The sequence below is a fragment of the Oncorhynchus clarkii genome, chromosome 12 (genome assembly GCF_045791955.1).
Source record: "Oncorhynchus clarkii lewisi isolate Uvic-CL-2024 chromosome 12, UVic_Ocla_1.0, whole genome shotgun sequence".
NCBI lineage: Eukaryota > Metazoa > Chordata > Actinopteri > Salmoniformes > Salmonidae > Oncorhynchus > Oncorhynchus clarkii.
The window spans coordinates 102,721,868-102,743,361 of NC_092158.1; the positions used below are offsets into that span (position 1 = coordinate 102,721,868).

At 47.9% G+C, this 21,494-nt stretch overlaps 1 protein-coding gene across 1 annotated transcript in view; it reads right to left on the reverse strand.

Moving 5' to 3' along the window:
* Nucleotides 1-11,132: 11,132 nt before the first annotated feature.
* LOC139422543 (C-type lectin domain family 19 member A-like) overlaps nt 11,133-21,494 on the reverse strand; it is a 12,096-nt gene continuing 1,734 nt past the window's right edge. Inside the window, exons 2-5 of the mRNA XM_071173697.1 lie at nt 20,166-20,343; nt 19,791-19,884; nt 15,399-15,531; nt 11,133-13,567 (exon numbers count right to left, since the gene is read on the reverse strand). Coding sequence (XP_071029798.1) covers nt 13,491-13,567; nt 15,399-15,531; nt 19,791-19,884; nt 20,166-20,343 — 482 coding nt within the window. The 3' untranslated portion in view covers nt 11,133-13,490. The remainder of the gene's footprint in view (nt 13,568-15,398; nt 15,532-19,790; nt 19,885-20,165; nt 20,344-21,494) is intronic.

Genomic DNA, 21,494 nt, shown 5'->3' on the forward strand with positions numbered 1-21,494 from the left:
GAGAGAGGGACACAGAGAGAGAAGAGAGAGGGACACAGAGAGAGAGGGAGAGAAGGAAGGGGAGACAGAGGTCAGGGTTAAGGCCACCAGCAGGCCGGATTAAGAAATCATAGGCCGTGGCTTAGACATTGCTCAAATTTTAATAGTAAAGACGTCATTTAACTGTAAAAATATATATTTGTCTCAGCCCCGGGCCCCAGGCCTACGGTTGGAGGATCCAGTAAAAAATAAAATATATATACATTTCTATTTTTCTCAGCCTCAAGGGCCTCGGGGCTTCAGGCCCTGCATTAATCAGGCCCTGCATTAATCAGGCCCTGCGTTAATCAGGCCCTGCGTTAATCAGGCCCTGCATTAATCAGGCCCTGCATTAATCAGGCCCTGCATTAATCAGGCCCTGCATTAATCAGGCCCTGCATTAATCAGGCCCTGCATTAATCAGGCCCTGCATTAATCAGGCCCTGCATTAATCAGGCCCTGCGTTAATCAGGCCCTGCGTTAATCAGGCCCTGCATTAATCAGGCCCTGCATTAATCAGGCCCTGCATTAATCACACCCTGCATTAATCAGGCCCTGCATTAATCAGGCCCTGCATTAATCAGGCCCTGCATTAATCAGGCCCTGCATTAATCAGACCCTGCATTAATCAGGCCCTGCATTAATCAGGCCCTGCATTAATCAGGCCCTGCCAACAAGATGAACCGTCCTCAGCTCTCCAAAATTGCTGCCTCTCTTCCCCCTCACCTTCCTGACTGACCTCCCAGCCTCCTAGCAGTGTTACCAGAGACAGATGTGTGTCCCAAATTGTACCCTATTCCCTATATAGTGCACTACTTTAGACCAGAGCCCTATTCCCTATATAGTGCACTACTTTAGACCAGAGCCCTATTCCCTATATAGTGCACTACTTTAGACCAGAGCCCTATTCCCTATATAGTGCACTACTTTAGACCAGAGCCCTATTCCCTATATAGTGCACTACTTTAGACCAGAGCCCTATTCCCTATATAGTGCACTACTTTAGACTATGGGCCCCTCCTCCCTATGGGGCCCACCTCCCTATGGGCCCTACCTCCCTATGAGTGAGCCCCAGCTCCCTATGGGCCCCTCCTCCCTATGGGCCCTCATCCCTATGGGCCCTCCTCCCTATGGGCCCTCCTCCCTATGGGCCTCTTCTCCCTATGGGCCCCTCTACATAGGGAATAGACAGACAGACTATCCCTGGCTAGTTACCCTCTGGGCTTCATCTTTTTCCCATTGATACGATCAGACAGGAGAGGAGATCATTCCCCTTGTCATCACCATCATTCCTGACCTTCTGCTGCTGATTGGGTTACCAGGTGCCCTTATAACCTGACTGGGTTACCAGGTGACCTTATAACCTGACTGGGTTACCAGGTGCCCTTATACACTGACTGGGTTACCAGGTGCCCTTATAGACTGACTGGGTTACCAGGTGCCCTTATAGACTGACTGGGTTACCAGGTGCCCTTATAGACTGACTGGGTTACCAGGTGCCCTTATAGACTGACTGGGTTACCAGGTGCCCTAACCTAGCTGTTTTAGGTTACCAGGTGCCCTAACCTAGCTGTTTTAGGTTACCAGGTGCCCTAACCCAGCTGTATTGGGTTACCAGGTGCCCTAACCCAGCTGTATTGGGTTACCAGGTGCCTGTGGTGCTAGCATGGTTGTAGTGCCTCAGTGCTGACAGACTGGTGCTAACACAGGTACAGTGGACCGAGTCCCTAGGTTGAGACCATGCCTCTACTCTCCACAGTGTTCAAATGACACCCTATTCCGTACACAGTACACTACTGGGCCCTGGTCAAAAGTAGGGCACTATTTAGGTAACAGGGTGCTATATTTTGATTTGGGATGCAGCCATTAACTGATAAAAATAATAGTTGATGTTCTCTGAAGTGGTTGACTAACTAACGGTTGCTGATAATCAGTGCTTTGAAATAGTTGGAAGTGGATCCAAACTTTACTGTCTGTGGAAATCATAGAGTTGGATAGAGGGCTCATCTTCACATCTGTTACATAATGGCTACTGTGACAGCATGGGCAGCGCCATTGAGGGCTTTCCACATTTTAGAGTAGTTTCTACTACTACTTTTTCTATGAGTCAGTGAACAAACTGAAAGGGTGCGTACTGCCCCCTGGAGGGTGTTGTGTGAACAGATATAAAGACAAGGTTGGTGATATACTGCCCCCTGGAGGGTGTTGTCTGAACTGGTATAAAAACAAGGTTGGTGATATACTGCCACCTGGAGGGTGTTGTCTGAACAGGTATAAAGACAAGGTTGGTGATTTACTGGCACCTGGAGGGTGTTGTCTGAACAGGTATAAAGACAAGGTTGGTGATTTACTGGCACCTGCAGTTATGTAATGTTAGTATAGTATAATTCATTGGCTGATCAGTCCTACTGACCTGGATGGAATTTCTGTAATCCTTTTCTAACCCATAGCAAGTCCCAGCCAGTTGACTACTTCAAAATGGTGGAAGTCCTGGGCTCTGCCCATGCTACAACAGGCTTTGTGGCGCTAGAGCTGTCTATCCAAGTCTATGGTGGAAATTCCGCCGCTGTTTCTGCTGTGGTTGTCCCAAATGGCACCCTATTCCCAATGTAGTGCAGTGCTTTGATCAGAGACCATAGGTTCACCTCCATAGGTCAATAGTTAGTGCACCATATAGGGAACAGCGTTCCATTTGGGACACATTATGATTCTGTACAATACCGTATCAAGCCTAGTCTAGCCAACTTTACAGTGAAGATTGTATTACAAGTGATGAAAAAAGTAGAAATACTAAATATACTGTGCTAGTGAAGATAATATTTTTTAAATTTTCTGTCAAATTGATGCATATATATATATATATATATATATATATATATATTAGATATATATATATCTCAGAATTGTTTTTCTGTGTGTATATATTTATGGCCTTTTCTGCTGTTAAGGAAAAATGAACAAATCTTTGTAAACGTAGTTAGATGATGTAGTTAGATGATGTAGTTAGATAATGTAGTTAGATGATGTAGTTAGATGATGTAGTTAGATAACATAGTTAGATTATGTAGTTAGATGATGTAGTTAGATGATGTAGTTAGATAACATAGTTAGATTAAATCAAATCAAATCAAATCAAATCAAATCAAATCAAATCAAATTTTATTTGTCACATACACATGGTTAGCAGATGTTAATGCGAGTGTAGCGAAATGCTTGTGCTTCTAGTTCCGACAATGCAGTAATAACAAGTAATCTAACTAACAATTCCAAACTACTGTCTTGTACACAGTGTAAGGGGATAAAGAATATGTACATAAGGATATATGAATGAGTGATGGTACAGAGCAGCATAGGCAAGATACAGTAGATGGTATCGGGTACAGTATGTACAAATGAGATGAGTATGTAAACAAAGTGGCATAGTATAGTATAAAGTGGCTAGTGATACATGTATTACATAAGGATACCGTCGATGATATAGAGTACAAAGTGGCATAGTATAGTATAAAGTGGCTAGTGATACATGTATTACATAAGGATACCGTCGATGATATAGAGTACAGTATATACGTATGCGTATGAGATGAATAATGTAGGGTAAGTAACATTTATATAAGGTAGCATTGTTTAAAGTGGCTAGTGATATATTTACATCATTTCCCATCAATTCCCATTATTAAAGTGGCTGGAGTTGAGTCAGTGTCAGTGTGTTGGCAGCAGCCACTCAGTGTTAGTGGTGGCTGTTTAACAGTCTGATGGCCTTGAGATAGAAGCTGTTTTTCAGTCTCTCGGTCCCAGCTTTGATGCACCTGTACTGACCTCGCCTTCTGGATGATAGCGGGGTGAACAGGCAGTGGCTCGGGTGGTTGATGTCCTTGATGATCTTTATGGCCTTCCTGTGACATCGGGTGGTGTAGGTGTCCTGGAGGGCAGGTAGTTTGCCCCCGGTGATGCGTTGTGCAGACCTCACTACCCTCTGGAGAGCCTTACGGTTGAGGGCGGTGCAGTTGCCATACCAGGCGGTGATACAGCCCGCCAGGATGCTCTCGATTGTGCATCTGTAGAAGTTTGTGAGTGCTTTTGGTGACAAGCCGAATTTCTTCAGCCTCCTGAGGTTGAAGAGGCGCTGCTGCGCCTTCTTCACGATGCTGTCTGTGTGAGTGGACCAATTCAGTTTGTCTGTGATGTGTATGCCGAGGAACTTAAAACTTGCTACCCTCTCCACTACTGTTCCATCGATGTGGATAGGGGGGTGTTCCCTCTGCTGTTTCCTGAAGTCCACAATCATCTCCTTAGTTTTGTTGACGTTGAGTGTGAGGTTGTTTTCCTGACACCACACTCCGAGGGCCCTCACCTCCTCCCTGTAGGCCGTCTCATCGTTGTTGGTAATCAAGCCTACCACTGTTGTGTCGTCCGCAAACTTGATGATTGAGTTGGAGGCGTGCGTGGCCACGCAGTCGTGGGTGAACAGGGAGTACAGGAGAGGGCTCAGAACGCAACCTTGTGGGGCCCCAGTGTTGAGGATCAGCGGGGAGGAGATGTTGTTGCCTACCCTCACCACCTGGGGGCGGCCCGTCAGGAAGTCCAGTACCCAGTTGCACAGGGCGGGGTCGAGACCCAGGGTCTCGAGCTTGATGACGAGCTTGGAGGGTACTATGGTGTTGAATGCCGAGCTGTAGTCGATGAACAGCATTCTCACATAGGTATTCCTCTTGTCCAGATGGGTTAGGGCAGTGTGCAGTGTGGTTGAGATTGCATCGTCTGTGGACCTATTTGGGCGGTAAGCAAATTGGAGTGGGTCTAGGGTGTCAGGTAGGGTGGAGGTGATATGGTCCTTGACTAGTCTCTCAAAGCACTTCATGATGACGGATGTGAGTGCTACGGGGCGGTAGTCATTTAGCTCAGTTACCTTAGCTTTCTTGGGAACAGGAACAATGGTGGCCCTCTTGAAGCATGTGGGAACAGCAGACTGGTATAGGGATTGATTGAATATGTCCGTAAACACACCGGCCAGCTGGTCTGCGCATGCTCTGAGGGCGCGGCTGGGGATGCCATCTGGGCCTGCAGCCTTGCGAGGGTTAACACGTTTAAATGTCTTACTCACCTCGGCTGCAGTGAAGGAGAGACCGCATGTTTTCGTTGCAGGCCGTGTCAGTGGCACTGTATTGTCCTCAAAGCGGGCAAAAAAGTTATTTAGTCTGCCTGGGAGCAAGACATCCTGGTCCGTGACTGGGCTGGGTTTCTTCCTGTAGTCCGTGATTGACTGTAGACCCTGCCACATGCCTCTTGTGTCTGAGCCGTTGAATTGAGATTCTACTTTGTCTCTGTACTGGCGCTTAGCTTGTTTGATAGCCTTGCGGAGGGAATAGCTGCACTGTTTGTATTCGGTCATGTTACCAGACACCTTGCCCTGATTAAAAGCAGTGGTTCGCGCTTTCAGTTTCACACGAATGCTGCCATCAATCCACGGTTTCTGGTTAGGGAATGTTTTAATCGTTGCTATGGGAACGACATCTTCAACGCACGTTCTAATGAACTCGCACACCGAATCAGCGTATTCGTCAATGTTGTTATCTGACGCAATACGAAACATCTCCCAGTCCACGTGATGGAAGCAGTCTTGGAGTGTGGAGTCAGCTTGGTCGGACCAGCGTTGGACAGACCTCAGCGTGGGAGCCTCTTGTTTTAGTTTCTGTCTGTAGGCAGGGATCAACAAAATGGAGTCGTGGTCAGCTTTTCCGAAAGGGGGGCGGGGCAGGGCCTTATATGCGTCGCGGAAGTTAGAGTAACAATGGTCCAAGGTCTTTCCTCCCCTGGTTGCGCAATCGATATGCTGATAAAATTTGTTATTATGTAGTTAGATGATGTAGTTAGATGACGTAGTTAGATGATGTAGTTAGATAACGTAGTTAGATTATGTTGTTAGGTATTGTACAAAAGAAAAGAGTAGAGCCGAACGAGAAGAACAGATTGTGTGTCGTCAAACTTTTAAAAACGGGTTTTTAAACATGTTTTTATCTCTACGTTTCACAGCTTTAATCTAGAACCAAACAAGTAGTGATTTTACTGAGCTTTCTCCTCCTCCTCCTTCAGCTCGGTCACTATAAACACAGGCTGCATCCCAAGTGGAACCCTGCTGCCTATGTAGTGCACAATCATGGCACGTAGGGTTTTAGTCCAAATGTAACTATAAAGGGACCCTCTGTCAACAGTACTGCACTATAGAGGGACCCTCTGTCAACAGTACTGTGCTATAGAGGGACCCTCTGTCAACAGTACTGCACTATAGAGTTCTTACTGGGGTTTAATGTGTCCTAAATAGCACCCTATTCCCGAGAAAGTGTGCCCTATAGGCCTCTGGTCAAAAGTAGTGCACTATATGGGGAATACGGCCCATAGGTCTCTGGTCAAAAGTAGTGCACTATATAGGGAATAGAGCCCATAGGTCTCTGGTCAAACGTAGTGCACTATATAGGGAATAGAGCCCATAGGTCTCTGGTCAAACGTAGTGTACTACATAGGGAATAGGGTGTCATTTGGGACAGACATGATGTGTTGTGGTCTGCCAGTCTGTGTGAACGTCAGTGTTTCTCCATCTGGAACCGGTGATATTTGCTGTCTGTTTTGGTACTACGTGTGTAGTCTCTACATGTTAGTTTGACTCATCTGTTTCATTGAGTATAAACACACATAACCTGGTGGTACAATCGCTGTCAAGAGCAATTGTTTTTTGTTGTTGAAGATGGACATCTTGGGGCCGTATCCACGTATCAAACATCTCAGAGTGGAAGTGCGTGCTGATCTGAGATAAGTTTGCTCTTTTAAATATCAACGAATGAGATGATTTGGACAGGACATGGGGACCTGATACCAGAACAGCGTTCCTACTCTGAGAGACTTGATGTAAATACAGCCCCTGGTCATTATAGTTACAATGTCGCTGTGTCTGACCCAAAGCAATAGTTCCTGTGTTAACTGTCTGACTTGTGAATCTCTCGTAGCTGTACAGCTCTGTCTTGTAGTGGAAGTCCTGGCACAGTGGATGTTTAAAGACTGGATGTTTGTTAATAGTAAGATGTACATAGACATACACACGGTTACCTACCTCTTCCACCACTCCCAGACCTCTTCCACCACTCCCATACCTTACCTATTCCACCACTCCCAGACCTCTTCCACCACTCCCAGATCTATTACACCTCTCCCAGACCTCTTCCACCACTCCCAGACCTCTTCCACCACTCCCAGACCTCTTCCACCACTCCCAGACCTCTTCCACCACTCCCAGACCTCTTCCACCACTCCCAGACCTCTTCCACCACTCAAATACTTTACCTATTCCACCACTCCCAGACCTCTTCCACCACTCCCAGACCTCTTCCACCACTCCCAGACCTCTTCCACCTCTCCCAGACCTTACCTCTTCCACCACTCCCAGACCTCTTCCACCTCTCCCAGACCTCTTCCACCTCTCCCAGACCTCTTCCACCACTCCCAGACCTCTTCCACCTCTCCCAGACCTCTTCCACCTCTCCCAGACCTCTTCCACCACTCCCAGACCTCTTCCAGACCTCTTCCACCTCTCCCAGACCTCTTCCACCTCTCCCAGACCTCTTCCACCTCTCCCAGACCTCTTCCACCACTCCCAGACCTCTTCCACCTCTCCCAGACCTTACCTCTTCCACCTCTCCCAGACCTCTTCCACCACTCCCAGACCTCTTCCACCTCTCCCAGACCTCTTCCACCACTCCCAGACCTCTTCCACCTCTCCCAGACCTCTTCCACCTCTCCCAGACCTCTTCCACCACTCCCAGACCTATTCCACCACTCCCAGACCTCTTCCACCACTCCCAGACCTCTTCCACCTCTCCCAGACCTCTTCCACCACTCCCAGACCTCTTCCACCTCTCCCAGACCTCTTCCACCACTCCCAGACCTCTTCCACCACTCCCAGACCTCTTCCACCACTCCCAGACCTCTTCCACCACTCCCAGACCTCTTCCACCTCTCCCAGACCTCTTCCACCACTCCCAGACCTCTTCCACCTCTCCCAGACCTCTTCCACCACTCCCAGACCTCTTCCACCACTCCCAGACCTCTTCCACCTCTCCCAGACCTCTTCCACCACTCCCAGACCTCTTCCACCTCTCCCAGACCTCTTCCACCTCTCCCAGACCTCTTCCACCACTCCCAGACCTCTTCCACCACTCCCAGACCTCTTCCACCACTCCCAGACCTCTTCCACCTCTCCCAGACCTCTTCCACCACTCCCAGACCTCTTCCACCTCTCCCAGACCTCTTCCACCTCTCCCAGGCCTCTTCCACCACTCCCAGACCTCTTCCACCTCTCCCAGACCTCTTCCACCACTCCCAGACCTCTTCCACCTCTCCCAGACCTCTTCCACCTCTCCCAGACCTCTTCCACCACTCCCAGACCTCTTCCACCTCTCCCAGACCTCTTCCACCTCTCCCAGACCTCTTCCACCTCTCCCAGACCTCTTCCACCTCTCCCAGACCTCTTCCACCACTCCCAGACCTCTTCCACCTCTCCCAGACCTCTTCCACCTCTCCCAGACCTCTTCCACCACTCCCAGACCTCTTCCACCTCTCCCAGACCTCTTCCACCTCTCCCAGACCTCTTCCACCTCTCCCAGACCTCTTCCACCTCTCCCAGACCTCTTCCACCTCTCCCAGACCTCTTCCACCACTCCCAGACCTCTCCCAGACCTCTTCCACCTCTCCCAGACCTCTTCCACCTCTCCCAGACCTCTTCCACCTCTCCCAGACCTCTTCCACCACTCCCAGACCTCTCCCAGACCTCTTCCACCTCTCCCAGACCTCTTCCACCTCTCCCAGACCTCTTCCACCTCTCCCAGACCTCTTCCACCACTCCCAGACCTCTCCCAGACCTCTTCCACCACTCCCAGACCTCTTCCACCACTCCCAGACCTCTTCCACCACTCCCAGACCTCTTCCACCTCTCCCAGACCTCTTCCACCTCTCCCAGACCTCTTCCACCACTCCCAGACCTCTCCCAGACCTCTTCCACCTCTCCCAGACCTCTTCCACCTCTCCCAGACCTCTTCCACCACTCCCAGACCTCTTCCACCTCTCCCAGACCTCTTCCACCTCTCCCAGACCTCTTCCACCTCTCCCAGACCTCTTCCACCACTCCCAGACCTCTTCCACCACTCCCAGACCTCTTCCACCTCTCCCAGACCTCTCCCACCACTCCCAGACCTCTTCCACCTCTCCCAGACCTCTTCCACCACTCCCAGACCTCTTCCACCACTCCCAGACCTCTTCCACCTCTCCCAGACCTCTTCCACCACTCCCAGACCTCTTCCACCTCTCCCAGACCTCTTCCACCTCTCCCAGACCTCTTCCACCTCTCCCAGACCTCTTCCACCACTCCCAGACCTCTCCCAGACCTCTTCCACCACTCCCAGACCTCTTCCACCTCTCCCAGACCTCTTCCACCACTCCCAGACCTCTTCCACCACTCCCAGACCTCTTCCACCTCTCCCAGACCTCTTCCACCACTCCCAGACCTCTTCCACCTCTCCCAGACCTCTTCCACCACTCCCAGACCTCTTCCACCACTCCCAGACCTCTTCCACCACTCCCAGACCTCTTCCACCTCTCCCAGACCTCTTCCACCACTCCCAGACCTCTTCCACCTCTCCCAGACCTCTTCCACCACTCCCAGACCTTTGTGTTGTTTCACATCCAATAAAACACCAAATAAAGCTCAATGGTTGTGTAATGATGAATCAGTGTGCGTGTGTGTGTGTGTGTGTGTGTGTGTGTGTCTGTGTGTGTGTGTGTGTGGAGGAACATGATCAGCTTAACCTCTCCATGGGCTAACAGCTACGGGTCACACACAACATGACCATATAGTGTGTGTGTGTGTGTGTGAACGTTCCGGTTGTTTTGGTTGGAGAGGAATGCCCACGCTTAACAGAGGAGGGCAGGGACACAGACCCTGACATGCACACGCACACACACAGGGAGATCCGACATGGCTCTCTGCCACAGAGCTAAGGAACACTGGGAACCAGCTGAGACAGGGACACACAACACACACACTTTTTCTGCCCCTGTTTTGTTTTGAGGGGAATTATCTAAAGGTGGAGTTGCCAGTTCAAACCTCTTTAATCCCCTGCTCCCTCAGCGCCACACCTTCCAGGTCAATGCCTGGTCAATCTGTACTGACAACCCACCTCTTAGGCTAAACTACCCCCCCCCCCCCTTACAATAGACAAGACAACACATAACCTGTTGCTTCCCAAATAGCCCTCTATTCACTTTGTAGTGTGCTACATTTCAACAGAGCCCAATGGGGTATTTTAGGGTGTACTTTGGGATGTACACACACCTCACTACACTTATAAAGCCCTGGTCTCGTCTACACTACATGTCTAGTAACTACAGTGGTGGGTTATATAACTACTGTCCTGGTCTCTACATAGTAACTACAGTGGTGGGTTATATAACTACTGTCCTGGTCTCTACATAGTAACTACAGTAGTGGGATATATAACTACATATATAACTACTGTCCTGGTCTCTACATAGTAACTACAGTGGTGGGTTATATAACTACTGTCCTGGTCTCTACATAGTAACTACAGTAGTGGGATATATAACTACTGTCCTGGTCTCTACATAGTAACTACAGTGGTGGGTTATATAACTACTGTCCTGGTCTCTACATAGTAACTACAGTAGTGGGATATATAACTACTGTCCTGGTCTCTACATAGTAACTACAGTGGTGGGTTATATAACTACTGTCCTGGTCTCTACATAGTAACTACAGTAGTGGGTTATATAACTACTGCTCTAACTAGCTGTTCTTACTTACCACTCTTTCTTTAGTGTACCTGCTCAGTTTAATTAACTAACGAGGTGCAGGTAAAGATCTGTGTGTTCTTGTCTCTTTAGTACATACTTGTAAAATAGAAGCGTGGTGAGTCCTATATACTGTAACTACCTGGTGGTTCTATAGCTTCCCTGGAATAAGGTTATTTTCCCATGTGTTGTTGTTGTTCAGGCTGAGCGTGTGATGGAGAAGGAACTCAACAGTCAAGACACAAAACAACCGCAGTCTGTTTGTCTTATTAGATGTATTAAAGAATTGATCAAAGTATTGATGATTGGTCCTCGATCACCTACATGACAGTACAGCAGTACATGTAGACGTTCACACATACACATCAACAACAACTGTCTCAAATAGCACACTAGTTCCTTTTACAGTACACTACTGTTGACCTGAGTCACATAGAGCTCTGTCATAAAGTTGTGCTCTACATAGGGAATAGTGTACCATTTGAGAGTTGACCAAACATCAAAGTATCTTAGTGGTAACAGGGCTGCAGGGTGAAGAGGTGAGAAGGAACACAGAACAGAACGCAGACTGCTGAAGGACCAGGCTGCTTCAGAACAGAATGCAGACTGCTGAAGGACCGAGCTGCTTCAGAACAGAACGCAGACTGCTGAAGGACCGGCTGCTTCAGAACAGAACGCAGACTGCTGAAGGACCAGGCTGCTTCAGAACAGAACACAGACTGCTGAAGGACCAGGCTGCTTCAGAACAGAACGCAGACTGCTGAAGGACCAGGCTGCTTCAGAACAGAACACAGACTGCTGAAGGACCAGGCTGCTTCAGAACAGAAAGCAGACTGCTGAAGTACCGGCTGCTTCAGAACAGAATGCAGACTGCTGAAGGACCGGCTGCTTCAGAACAGAACGCAGACTGCTGAAGGACCAGGCTGCTTCAGAACAGAACGCAGACTGCTGAAGGACCAGGCTGCTTCAGAACAGAAAACAGACTGCTGAAGGACCGGGCTGCTTCAGAACAGAACACAGACTGCTGAAGGACCCGGCTGCTTCAGAACAGAACGCAGACTGCTGAAGGACCAGGCTGCTTCAGAACAGAACACAGACTGCTGAAGGACCAGGCTGCTTCAGAACAGAATGCAGACTGCTGAAGAACCAGGCTGCTTCAGAACAGAAAGCAGACTGCTGAAGGACCGGCTGCTTCAGAACAGAATGCAGACTGCTGAAGGACCGGGCTGCTTCAGAACAGAACGCAGACTGCTGAAGGACCGGGCTGCTTCAGAACAGAATGCAGACTGCTGAGGGACCGGCTGCTTCAGAACAGAATGCAGACTGCTGAGGGACCGGCTGCTTCAGAACAGAACACAGACTGCTGAAGGACCGGGCTGCTTCAGAACAGAACACAGACAGCTGAAGGACCGGCTGCTTCAGAACAGAACGCAGACTGCTGAGACACCGGCAGTCCAACTTCTAACAGATACCTACTTTTTGAAGAGAAAAGCAAAGGAGGGATAAAGGAAAGGAAGAAGGGATTGAGGGAAGGAATGAGGGATGGATGGAAGGAAGGAAGAAAGGAGGGATGGGATGGAAGGAAGGAATGAAGAAAGGAGGGATGGATGGAAGGAAGGAAGAAAGAAAGGAGAGATGGAGGGAAGAAAGGAAGGAAGGAGAGATGGAGGGAAGGAAGGATGGAAGAAAGGAGAGATGGATGGAAGGAAGAAAGAAAGGAAGGAAGGAAGGAAGGAATGAAGGAAGGAAGGAAGGAAGGAATAAGGGATGAGGGTTGAAGGATGAAGGATGAGGGATTAGCGATGGAGGGAAGGAAGGAAAGATGGTTGATGACTGGCCTTCACATGATAAGTCCCATGTATTCCTCTGTGTGTGTGATGTCGTGAATGGCACCCTATTCAATACCTAGTGCATTATACTATGGGAGGGAGGGAGGGAGGGGGAGAGTTGAGGGAGGAGAAGAAGAGAGGGAGGGAGGGAGGGAGGGAGGGAGGGAGGGAGGGAGGGAGGGAGGGAGGGAGGGAGAAGTGGATGAGAGGGATGGAGGAGGGAGGAGAAGAGAGGGAGGGTTGAGGGAGGGAGGAGAAGCAGAGAGGGAGGGTTGAGGGAGGAGAAGAAGAGAGGGAGGAATGAGAGAGGAGAAGAAGAGAGGGAGGGTTGAGAAGAAGAGAGGGAGGGTTGAGGGAGGAGAGTGGGAGAGTTGAGGGAGGAGAAGAAGAGAGGGAGGGTTCAGGGAGGAGAAGAAGAGAGGGTGGGTTTAGATGGAGGGTTGAGATGAAGGAGAAGAAGAGAGGGAGGGTTGAGGGAGGAGATGAAGCGAGGGAGGGTTGAGGGAGGAGAGTGGGAGAGTTGAGGGTGGAGAAGAAGAGAGGGAGGGGTGAGGTAGGAGATGAAGCGAGGGAGGATTGAGGGAGGATTAGAAGAAAGGGAGGGAGGAGGGAGGAGAAGAAGAGAGGGAGGTTGAGGAAGGAGAAGGCAACAACAGCAGCAAGAAAGTTCTCCAACATCATGGTTTTCAGTGGGGCTCTGTGTGTGTGTGTGTGTCTGTGTGTGTGTGTGTGTGTGTGTGTGTGTGTGTGTGTGTGTGTGTGTGTGTGTGTGTGCTGGACCCCAGAGGTCTAGTTGTCCACTGTGGGGATCTTGCACACGAAGGGAAAGGCTTTGTCACAGCTGTTATCATTCCAGGACCTCAGCGCTGTCAGAAACACACACACACACACACACACACACACACACACACACACACACACACACACACACACACACACACACACACACACCCACACACACAGCGCTGTTAGAGACAAAAACAACACTACATTGACTGACTGACTCATCAGCTACGGACATGTGTTAATGTGTGTGTGTGTGTGTGTTTGTTTGTGTGTGTGTGTGACTCATTACACAGGTGTCTGTTCTGGCACCCAGTTGTCCTAATGATGCACACAGTTTATTACCCAACAAGGGAGACCTGAGAGTGATTCAGCCTCAACTGGTTATAGATGCCTGGTATAACAGCAAGGCCTGATGGGGGTTCTGGCATAAAGGCTCTGAAATGGCCAGGCCTGTTCCCTCTGAGTTTCTTTACTAGTGTGTGTCCCCACTATAAATATGATTGAACATGTGTGTGTGTGTGTGTCTGTGTGTGTGTGTGTGTCTGTGTGCGTGTGTGTGTGTGCGTGTGTGCGTGTGTGTGTGTGCGTGTGTGCGTGCGTGCGATCAGCAGGGACACATACTTGGACAGAAACTCAGAGAAACACATCCGAAACAACCAATCATGAACCTGTAGGTCATCCCCTGGCTCAATCATGAACCTGTAGGTCATCCCCTGGCTCAATCATGAACCTGTAGGTCATCCCCTGGCTCAATCATGAACCTGTAGGTCATCCCCTGGCTCAATCATGAACCTGTAGGTCATCCCCTGGCTCAATCAGGAACCTGTAGGTCATCCCCTGGCTCAATCATGAACCTGTAGGTCATCCCCTGGCTCAATCATGAACCTGTAGGTCATCCCCTGGCTCAATCATGAACCTGTAGGTCATCCCCTGGCTCAATCATGAACCTGTAGGTCATCCCCTGGCTCAATCATGAACCTGTAGGTCATCCCCTGGCTCAATCATGAACCTGTAGGTCATCCCCTGGCTCAATCATGAACCTGTAGGTCATCCCCTGGCTCAATCATGAACCTGTAGGTCATCCCCTGGCTCAATCATGAACCTGTAGGTCATCCCCTGGCTCAATCATGAACCTGTAGGTCATCCCCTGGCTCAATCATGAACCTGTAGGTCATCCCCTGGCTCAATCATGAACCTGTAGGTCATCCCCTGGCTCAATCATGAACCTGTAGGTCATCCCCTGGCTCAATCATGAACCTGCAGGTCATCCCCTGGCTCAATCATGAACCTGTAGGTCATCCCCTGGCTCAATCATGAACCTGTAGGTCATCCCCTGGCTCAATCATGAACCTGTAGGTCATCCCCTGGCTCAATCATGAACCTGTAGGTCATCCCCTGGCTCAATCATGAACCTGTAGGTCATCCCCTGGCTCAATCATGAACCTGTAGGTCATCCCCTGGCTCAATCATGAACCTGTAGGTCATCCCCTGGCTCAATCATGAACCTGTAGGTCATCCCCAGGCTCAATCATGAACCTGTAGGTCATCCCCAGGCTCAATCATGAACCTGTAGGTCATCCCCTGGCTCAATCATGAACCTGTAGGTCATCCCCAGGCTCAATCATGAACCTGTAGGTCATCCCCAGGCTCAATCATGAACCTGTAGGTCATCCCCAGGCTCAATCATGAACCTGTAGGTCATCCCCAGGCTCAATCATGAACCTTTAGGTCATCCCTTACCTCAATCATGTTTTATTTGGTAATACACTGTGTTTATGCTTATTGACTGCCTGTGTGTTTATGCGTTATTGACTGCCTGTGTGTTTATGCTTATTGACTGCCTGTGTGTTTATGCTTATTGACTGCCTGTGTGTGTTTATGCATTATTGACTGCCTGTGTGTGTGTCTCACCACTGTTCTGCCTGTACCAGATCTCGACACAGTCTTCCTCTTTGGGGATGTGGTGTATGCCGTCGTCAGGCTGGTTGCCATCCCAGTAGCTGTATCCATAGTTACTGCCGTCGGTCCACTCCAGAGTGCCCTCCTACAGTCAGGAATAGTATGACATGGTACATGTAACAACCTGGGCAGACTGCTTTAATGAAAAGGGAAGTTTAGCTAAAACCTACAACTGACCGTTACCTAAACTCTGACTCTACTCTCAACTGTGACCTCATTTTAGCCCCGTTTGGAAAGTAAATAAGAGGTTTGTACGTCAGATATTGCGCTAGTAGTTATGACGGCTGGTTCAAACACCCTAGGTTACAAACACCCCTGATCTGGGGACAGTTTACTGTTTTACAACCCTAACGGTTAAGGTTAGGATAGGGGGAAGTGTAAACTGATCCTCGATCTATTCATAAAGAGGGGACTTCTACCCCTGGTCCAATAAAACCACTCTGTAGTGAGTTCAGGCAACAGATATACAGACTGGATCACATTAGTGATAATCAACACCAACCCTGCTAAACCAAACAAACCTGGGCTGCATCCTAACATTATTACCTTTATTTAACTAGGCAAGTCAGTTAAGACCCAACGCTCTAACCACTAGGCTACCCTGCCGCCCCATTAGTGATAATCAACATCCTAAATGGCTTCCTGTTCCCTTCGTAGTGCATTACATTTGACCAGTGACTAGCTCTCCTCTGATCAACAGTAGACTACTATAGGAATAAGGGGTGCCATTTGGGACGTAGGCCCCTGTCTAGGTTCTCTATCTCTGGAGGTGATGGCTTGGTGACTCTGTAGTGGGTTTACCAGCAATGTGTTAATGAACCAGCCTTTCAGTTCTAGAGTGAAATATCTACGTCAGACTGGCTTCCTATAGAGCTGGACTGACAGGCTCCTGTTGCTTTCAGTTCTAGAGTGAAATATCTACGTCAGACTGGCTTCCTATAGAGCTGGACTGACAGGCTCCTGTTGGATTCAGTTCTAGAGTGAAATATCTACGTTAGACTGGCTTCCTATAGAGCTGGACTGACAGGCTCCTGTTGGATTCAGTTCTAGAGTGAAATATCTTTATTTATCCAGGTTTTTCTCATTGAGATAACATCTCTTTTCCAAGAGAGACCTGGTCCAATAGCAGCAGGGGGAACAACGTTTCAGACAAAACAACTTACATACACTAACACAACATTAAACTAAACTATAGACACACATACAGTAGAACAATTACATTTTACGTTAAAAACACGAAAGTCTTGACTAAAAACAGCTGTCCTAAAGACAATTACACTCTTCTATGGTATATACATCGATCAAGTGTTTAAACTCCACCGACAAAACTAGATAATCAAATTTAAAAAACGTTCAGGAGAGAATTCCAGGACCACGGAGCTAAGTAACTAAAACTATTTCTACCATGACCTGTTCTAGTTGTTGGTACTGTTAGAAGTAAACCATCTGGGATCTATTAGCATATCCAGCAAACTGGGAACGTTCCTAGAACATTAGTTTAGATTTCCATTCATTTCTAGTTGGGGTTTTATCTAACATTAGGATTATAACGTCCCAAAAACATTAAAATAATTATTCAGAAAACAATTTTAACTGAAATCTCATTGGAATGTTCGAAAGTTCACTAAAACGCTATACACAACATCTGTAACAATCACCAAAGAAGAAGTCCCCAAACGTTCTCATGGGGTTCCAGATGATGTAACAATCACCAAAGAAGAATTCCCCAAACGTTCTCATGAGGTTTCCAGATGATGTAACAATCACCAAAGAAGAAGTCCCCAAACGTTCTCATGGGGTTCCAGATGATGTAACAATCACCAAAGAAGAATTCCCCAAACGTTCTCATGGGGTTTCCAGATGATGTAACAATCACCAAAGAAGAATTCCCCAAACGTTCTCATGGGGTTTCCAGATGATGTAACAATCACCAAAGAAGAATTCCCCAAACGTTCTCATGAGGTTTCCAGATGATGTAACAATCACCAAAGAAGAATTCCCCAAACGTTCTCATGAGGTTTCCAGATGATGTAACAATCACCAAAGAAGAATTCCCCAAACGTTCTCATGGGGTTTCCAGATGATGTAACAATCACCAAAGAAGAAGTCCCCAAACGTTCTCATTAGGTTTCCAGATGATGTAACAATCACCAAAGAAGAATTCCCCAAACGTTCTCATGAGGTTTCCAGATGATGTAACAATCACCAAAGAAGAAGTCCCCAAACGTTCTCATGAGGTTTCCAGATGATGTAACAATCACCAAAGAAGAATTCCCCAAACGTTCTCATGAGGTTTCCAGATGATGTAACAATCACCAAAGAAGAATTCCCCAAACGTTCTCATGGGGTTTCCAGATGATGTAACAATCACCAAAGAAGAAGTCCCCAAACGTTCTCATTAGGTTTCCAGATGATGTAACAATCACCAAAGAAGAATTCCCCAAACGTTCTCATGAGGTTTCCAGATGATGTAACAATCACCAAAGAAGAAGTCCCCAAACGTTCTCATGAGGTTTCCAGATGATGTAACAATCACCAAAGAAGAAGTCCCCAAACGTTCTCATGAGGTTTCCAGATGATGTAATAATGTTTTTAGGACACACTGACACAACTTAATGTGAGTGGGAACGTTCTGGAAACATCAGACACACGTTTTACACAAACATTGTCTTATCATTAGCACAACTGGATAGTTTTTGTCTTTTGAGAACATTTGCCGCAACCTAACGAATGTTCTGGGAACTTTCACAAAAACCATTTTGGTTTGCTGGGTAGATGTATAGTAATCTATAAAATGTTTACTTTAAAGAAAATGTTTTTTATATATTTTTTAATTTTACATTTTATGTGCACATAATATACTTGAACAGTATGCATTAAGATTAAGATGCCTGTAAAATAATGAAAGTGTCCAAATCGAATGTAAACATTAATACATGCATTTCTATAGCTTCCTAAATCTATTCTAGTGCCGAGAAGAAGGCACAGCGTTTTCAACACAGGGTTTTAATTTGTTTTACAATTTTCTACATTGTAGAATAATAGTTAAGACATAAACACTATGAAATAACACATATGGAATCATGTAGTAACCAAGAAAGTGTTAAACAAATCAAAATATATTTTATATTTGAGATTCTTCAAAGTAGCCAGCCTTTGCCTTGATGACAGCTTTGTACACTCTTGGCATTCTCTCAACCAGCTTCATGAGGTAGTCACCTGGAATGCATTTCAATTAACAGGTGTGCCTTGTTAAAAGTACATTTGGTTGTGTTGTGACAAGGTAGGGGTGGTATACAGAAAATAGCCCTATTTGGTAAAAGACCAAGTCCATATTTTTGGTTCCAACCGCCGTGTCTTTGTGAGTCGCAGAGTAAGTGAACGGATGATCTCTGCATGCATGGTTCCCAACGTGAAGCATGGAGGAGGAGGTGTGATGGTGTGGGGGTGCTTTGCGGGTGACACTGTCTTTGATTTATATAGAATTCAAGGCACACTTAACCAGCATGGCTACCACAGCATTCTGCAGCAATACGCCATCCCATCTGGTTTGCGCTTAGTGAGACTATCAATTGATTTTCAACAGGAAAATGACCCAACACACCTCCAGGCTGTGTAAGGGCTATTTTACCGATAAGGAGAGTGATGGAGTGCTGCATCAGATGACCTGGCCTCCACAATCACCTGACCTCAACCCAATTGAGATGGTTTGGGATGAGTTGGACTACAGAGTGAAGGAAAAGCAGTCAATAAGTGCTCAGCATATGTGGGAACTCCTTCAAGACTCTGGGAAAAGCATTCCAGATGAAGCTGGTTGAGAGAATGCCAAGAGTGTGAAAAGCTGTCATCAAGGCAAAGGGTGGCTACTTTGAAGAATCTAAAATCTAAAATCAGTTTTAATTTGTTTAACACATCTTTGGTTACTACTAGATTCCATATGTGTTATTTCATAGTTTTAATGTCTTCCCTATTATTCTACAATGTAGAAAATAGTAAAAATAAAGAAAAACCCTTGAATGAGTAGGTGTGTCCAAACTTTTGACTGGTACCATAAATCCTAGTTGGAAGATTCTTTGTATTATGCCTGAGGAGACATCTGCAGAGATTGAATTCATGATAACTGCTGCAGATGTCAACTCCAGAGTATATTACCTTAAAAAGACAAGTACAGTGTGTTTGTCGACAACACGCATATGAGGTAGTGATTATCCTGGCAGTGGTGCTTAATATGATTTCTGGAAAACTACCCAGAAGATTCCGGGAATTGGGAGGGAATAAGCAGGAAATCCAGAATCCTGTGAATTCTGGGAAAGATCCTGGAATGTTTGAACCCTCGTTGCTTACCTGTCTCCTGTCGTGAAGGCCGATCCATATGTCTGTTGGTATCCCTGGGATACGGCTGTTGACGAGATCGTAGACAAACACATTCTCCTCCCAGCTGAGAACTCAGACAAGGGATGGTTAGAGTTAGAGAGAGGTGTCTGTGTGTGTGTGTGTGTGTGTGTGTGTGCGGTGTGTGTGTGCGGTGTGTATGTGTGTGTGTCTGTGTGTGTGTACGTTGTGTGTGTGCGGTGTGTGTGTGTGTGTGTGTGTGTGTGTGTGTGTGTGTGTGTGTGTGTGTGTGTGTGTGTGTGTGTGTGTGTGTGTGTGTATCCTCTCACCTGTAGTGTGGCAGTGTGTGGACCTTTGTGTGTGTATATGGACAGGTATCCCTCTCACCTGTGTACGGAGGTGAGTTTGGCAGACTTGAGACCGTTGGAGAATTCAGCACAGTACAGGTCAGCCTCGGCCCAGGTACGGTTCAGAGGGAAGAAACGGTAGCAGTGACCTTCAAACTCAGTCCAGAACAACGGACAGGTGACGGGAAGGCCTGGTTCTGGCAACTGGAGGGGGAAGGCTGGGGGAGGGAGGGAGGGGAAGGGAAGGGAAGGGAAGGGAGGGAGGGAGGGAAGGGAAGGGATGAGGGGAGGGGAGGGGAGGGGAAAGGAAGGGAAGGGACGGGAAGGGAAGAGAAGGGAAGGGATGAGGGGAGGGGAAGGGAAGGGAAGGGAAGGGATGAGGGGAGGGGAGGGGAGGGGAGGGGAAGGGAGGGGAAGGGGAGGGAAGGGAAGGGAAGGGAAGGGAGGGGAGGGGAGGGGAAGGGAAGGGAAGGGAAGGGAAGGGAAGGGAAGGGAAGAGGGGAGGGGAGGGGAGGGGAGGGGAGGGGAGGGGAGGGGAGGGGAGGGGAGGGGAGGGGAGGGGATAGGGAAGGGAAGGGAAGGGAAGGGAAGGGAGGGAGGGAGGGGAGGGGGGAAGGGAAGGGAGGGAAGGGAGGGGAGGGGAGGGGAAGGGATGAGGGGAGGGGAGGGGAGGGGAAGGGAAGGGAAGGGAAGGGAAGGGAAGGGAAGGGAAGGGAAGGGAGGGGAGGGGAGGGGAGGGGAGGGGAGGGGAGGGGAGGGAAGCGAAGGGAAGGGATGAGGGGAGGGGAAGGGAAGGGAAGGGAAGGGAAGGGAAGGGAAGGGAAGGGAAGGGAAGGGAAGGGAAGGGAATCCAGCCACACAGCCTCCAAGGAGAAGAAGAAACAACCAGAAACAGGATTTATTGAAGTTAAAGAAATGACAAAAGGCAGTTTATAAATCTCTTGTTATATTACAACTAAACAGTAAACACAGACACAACTGTCTTGAGTAACGAGGGAGAAAAACTGCTAAATACTCTCATTAGAAACAAGACATTGTAACATCAATAAGATACATCTAGAAATATCAAATAAAGGTTTATAAGACTGTACATGTCACAGTATAGACATGTAGTCATGCAATTTCTATATGAGAACACACATCTAGTCTCTAACTCCACCAGCCCTAGGCAGTCTCTCCCTCCAGCTGCCCCAGAAAGGAGTCCTGTGGTCAGGTTGGCTCCCTGCTCATGCCCCCTGATCCTCTGGTTCTGCTGGAAGCCTGGTTCCTCAACCCGGGTGGTTAACTAACAAACAAACAAATAAACTAACTAACTAACTAACTAACCAATCAATGAAACAAACAAATGTATTTATAAAGGCCTTCGTAC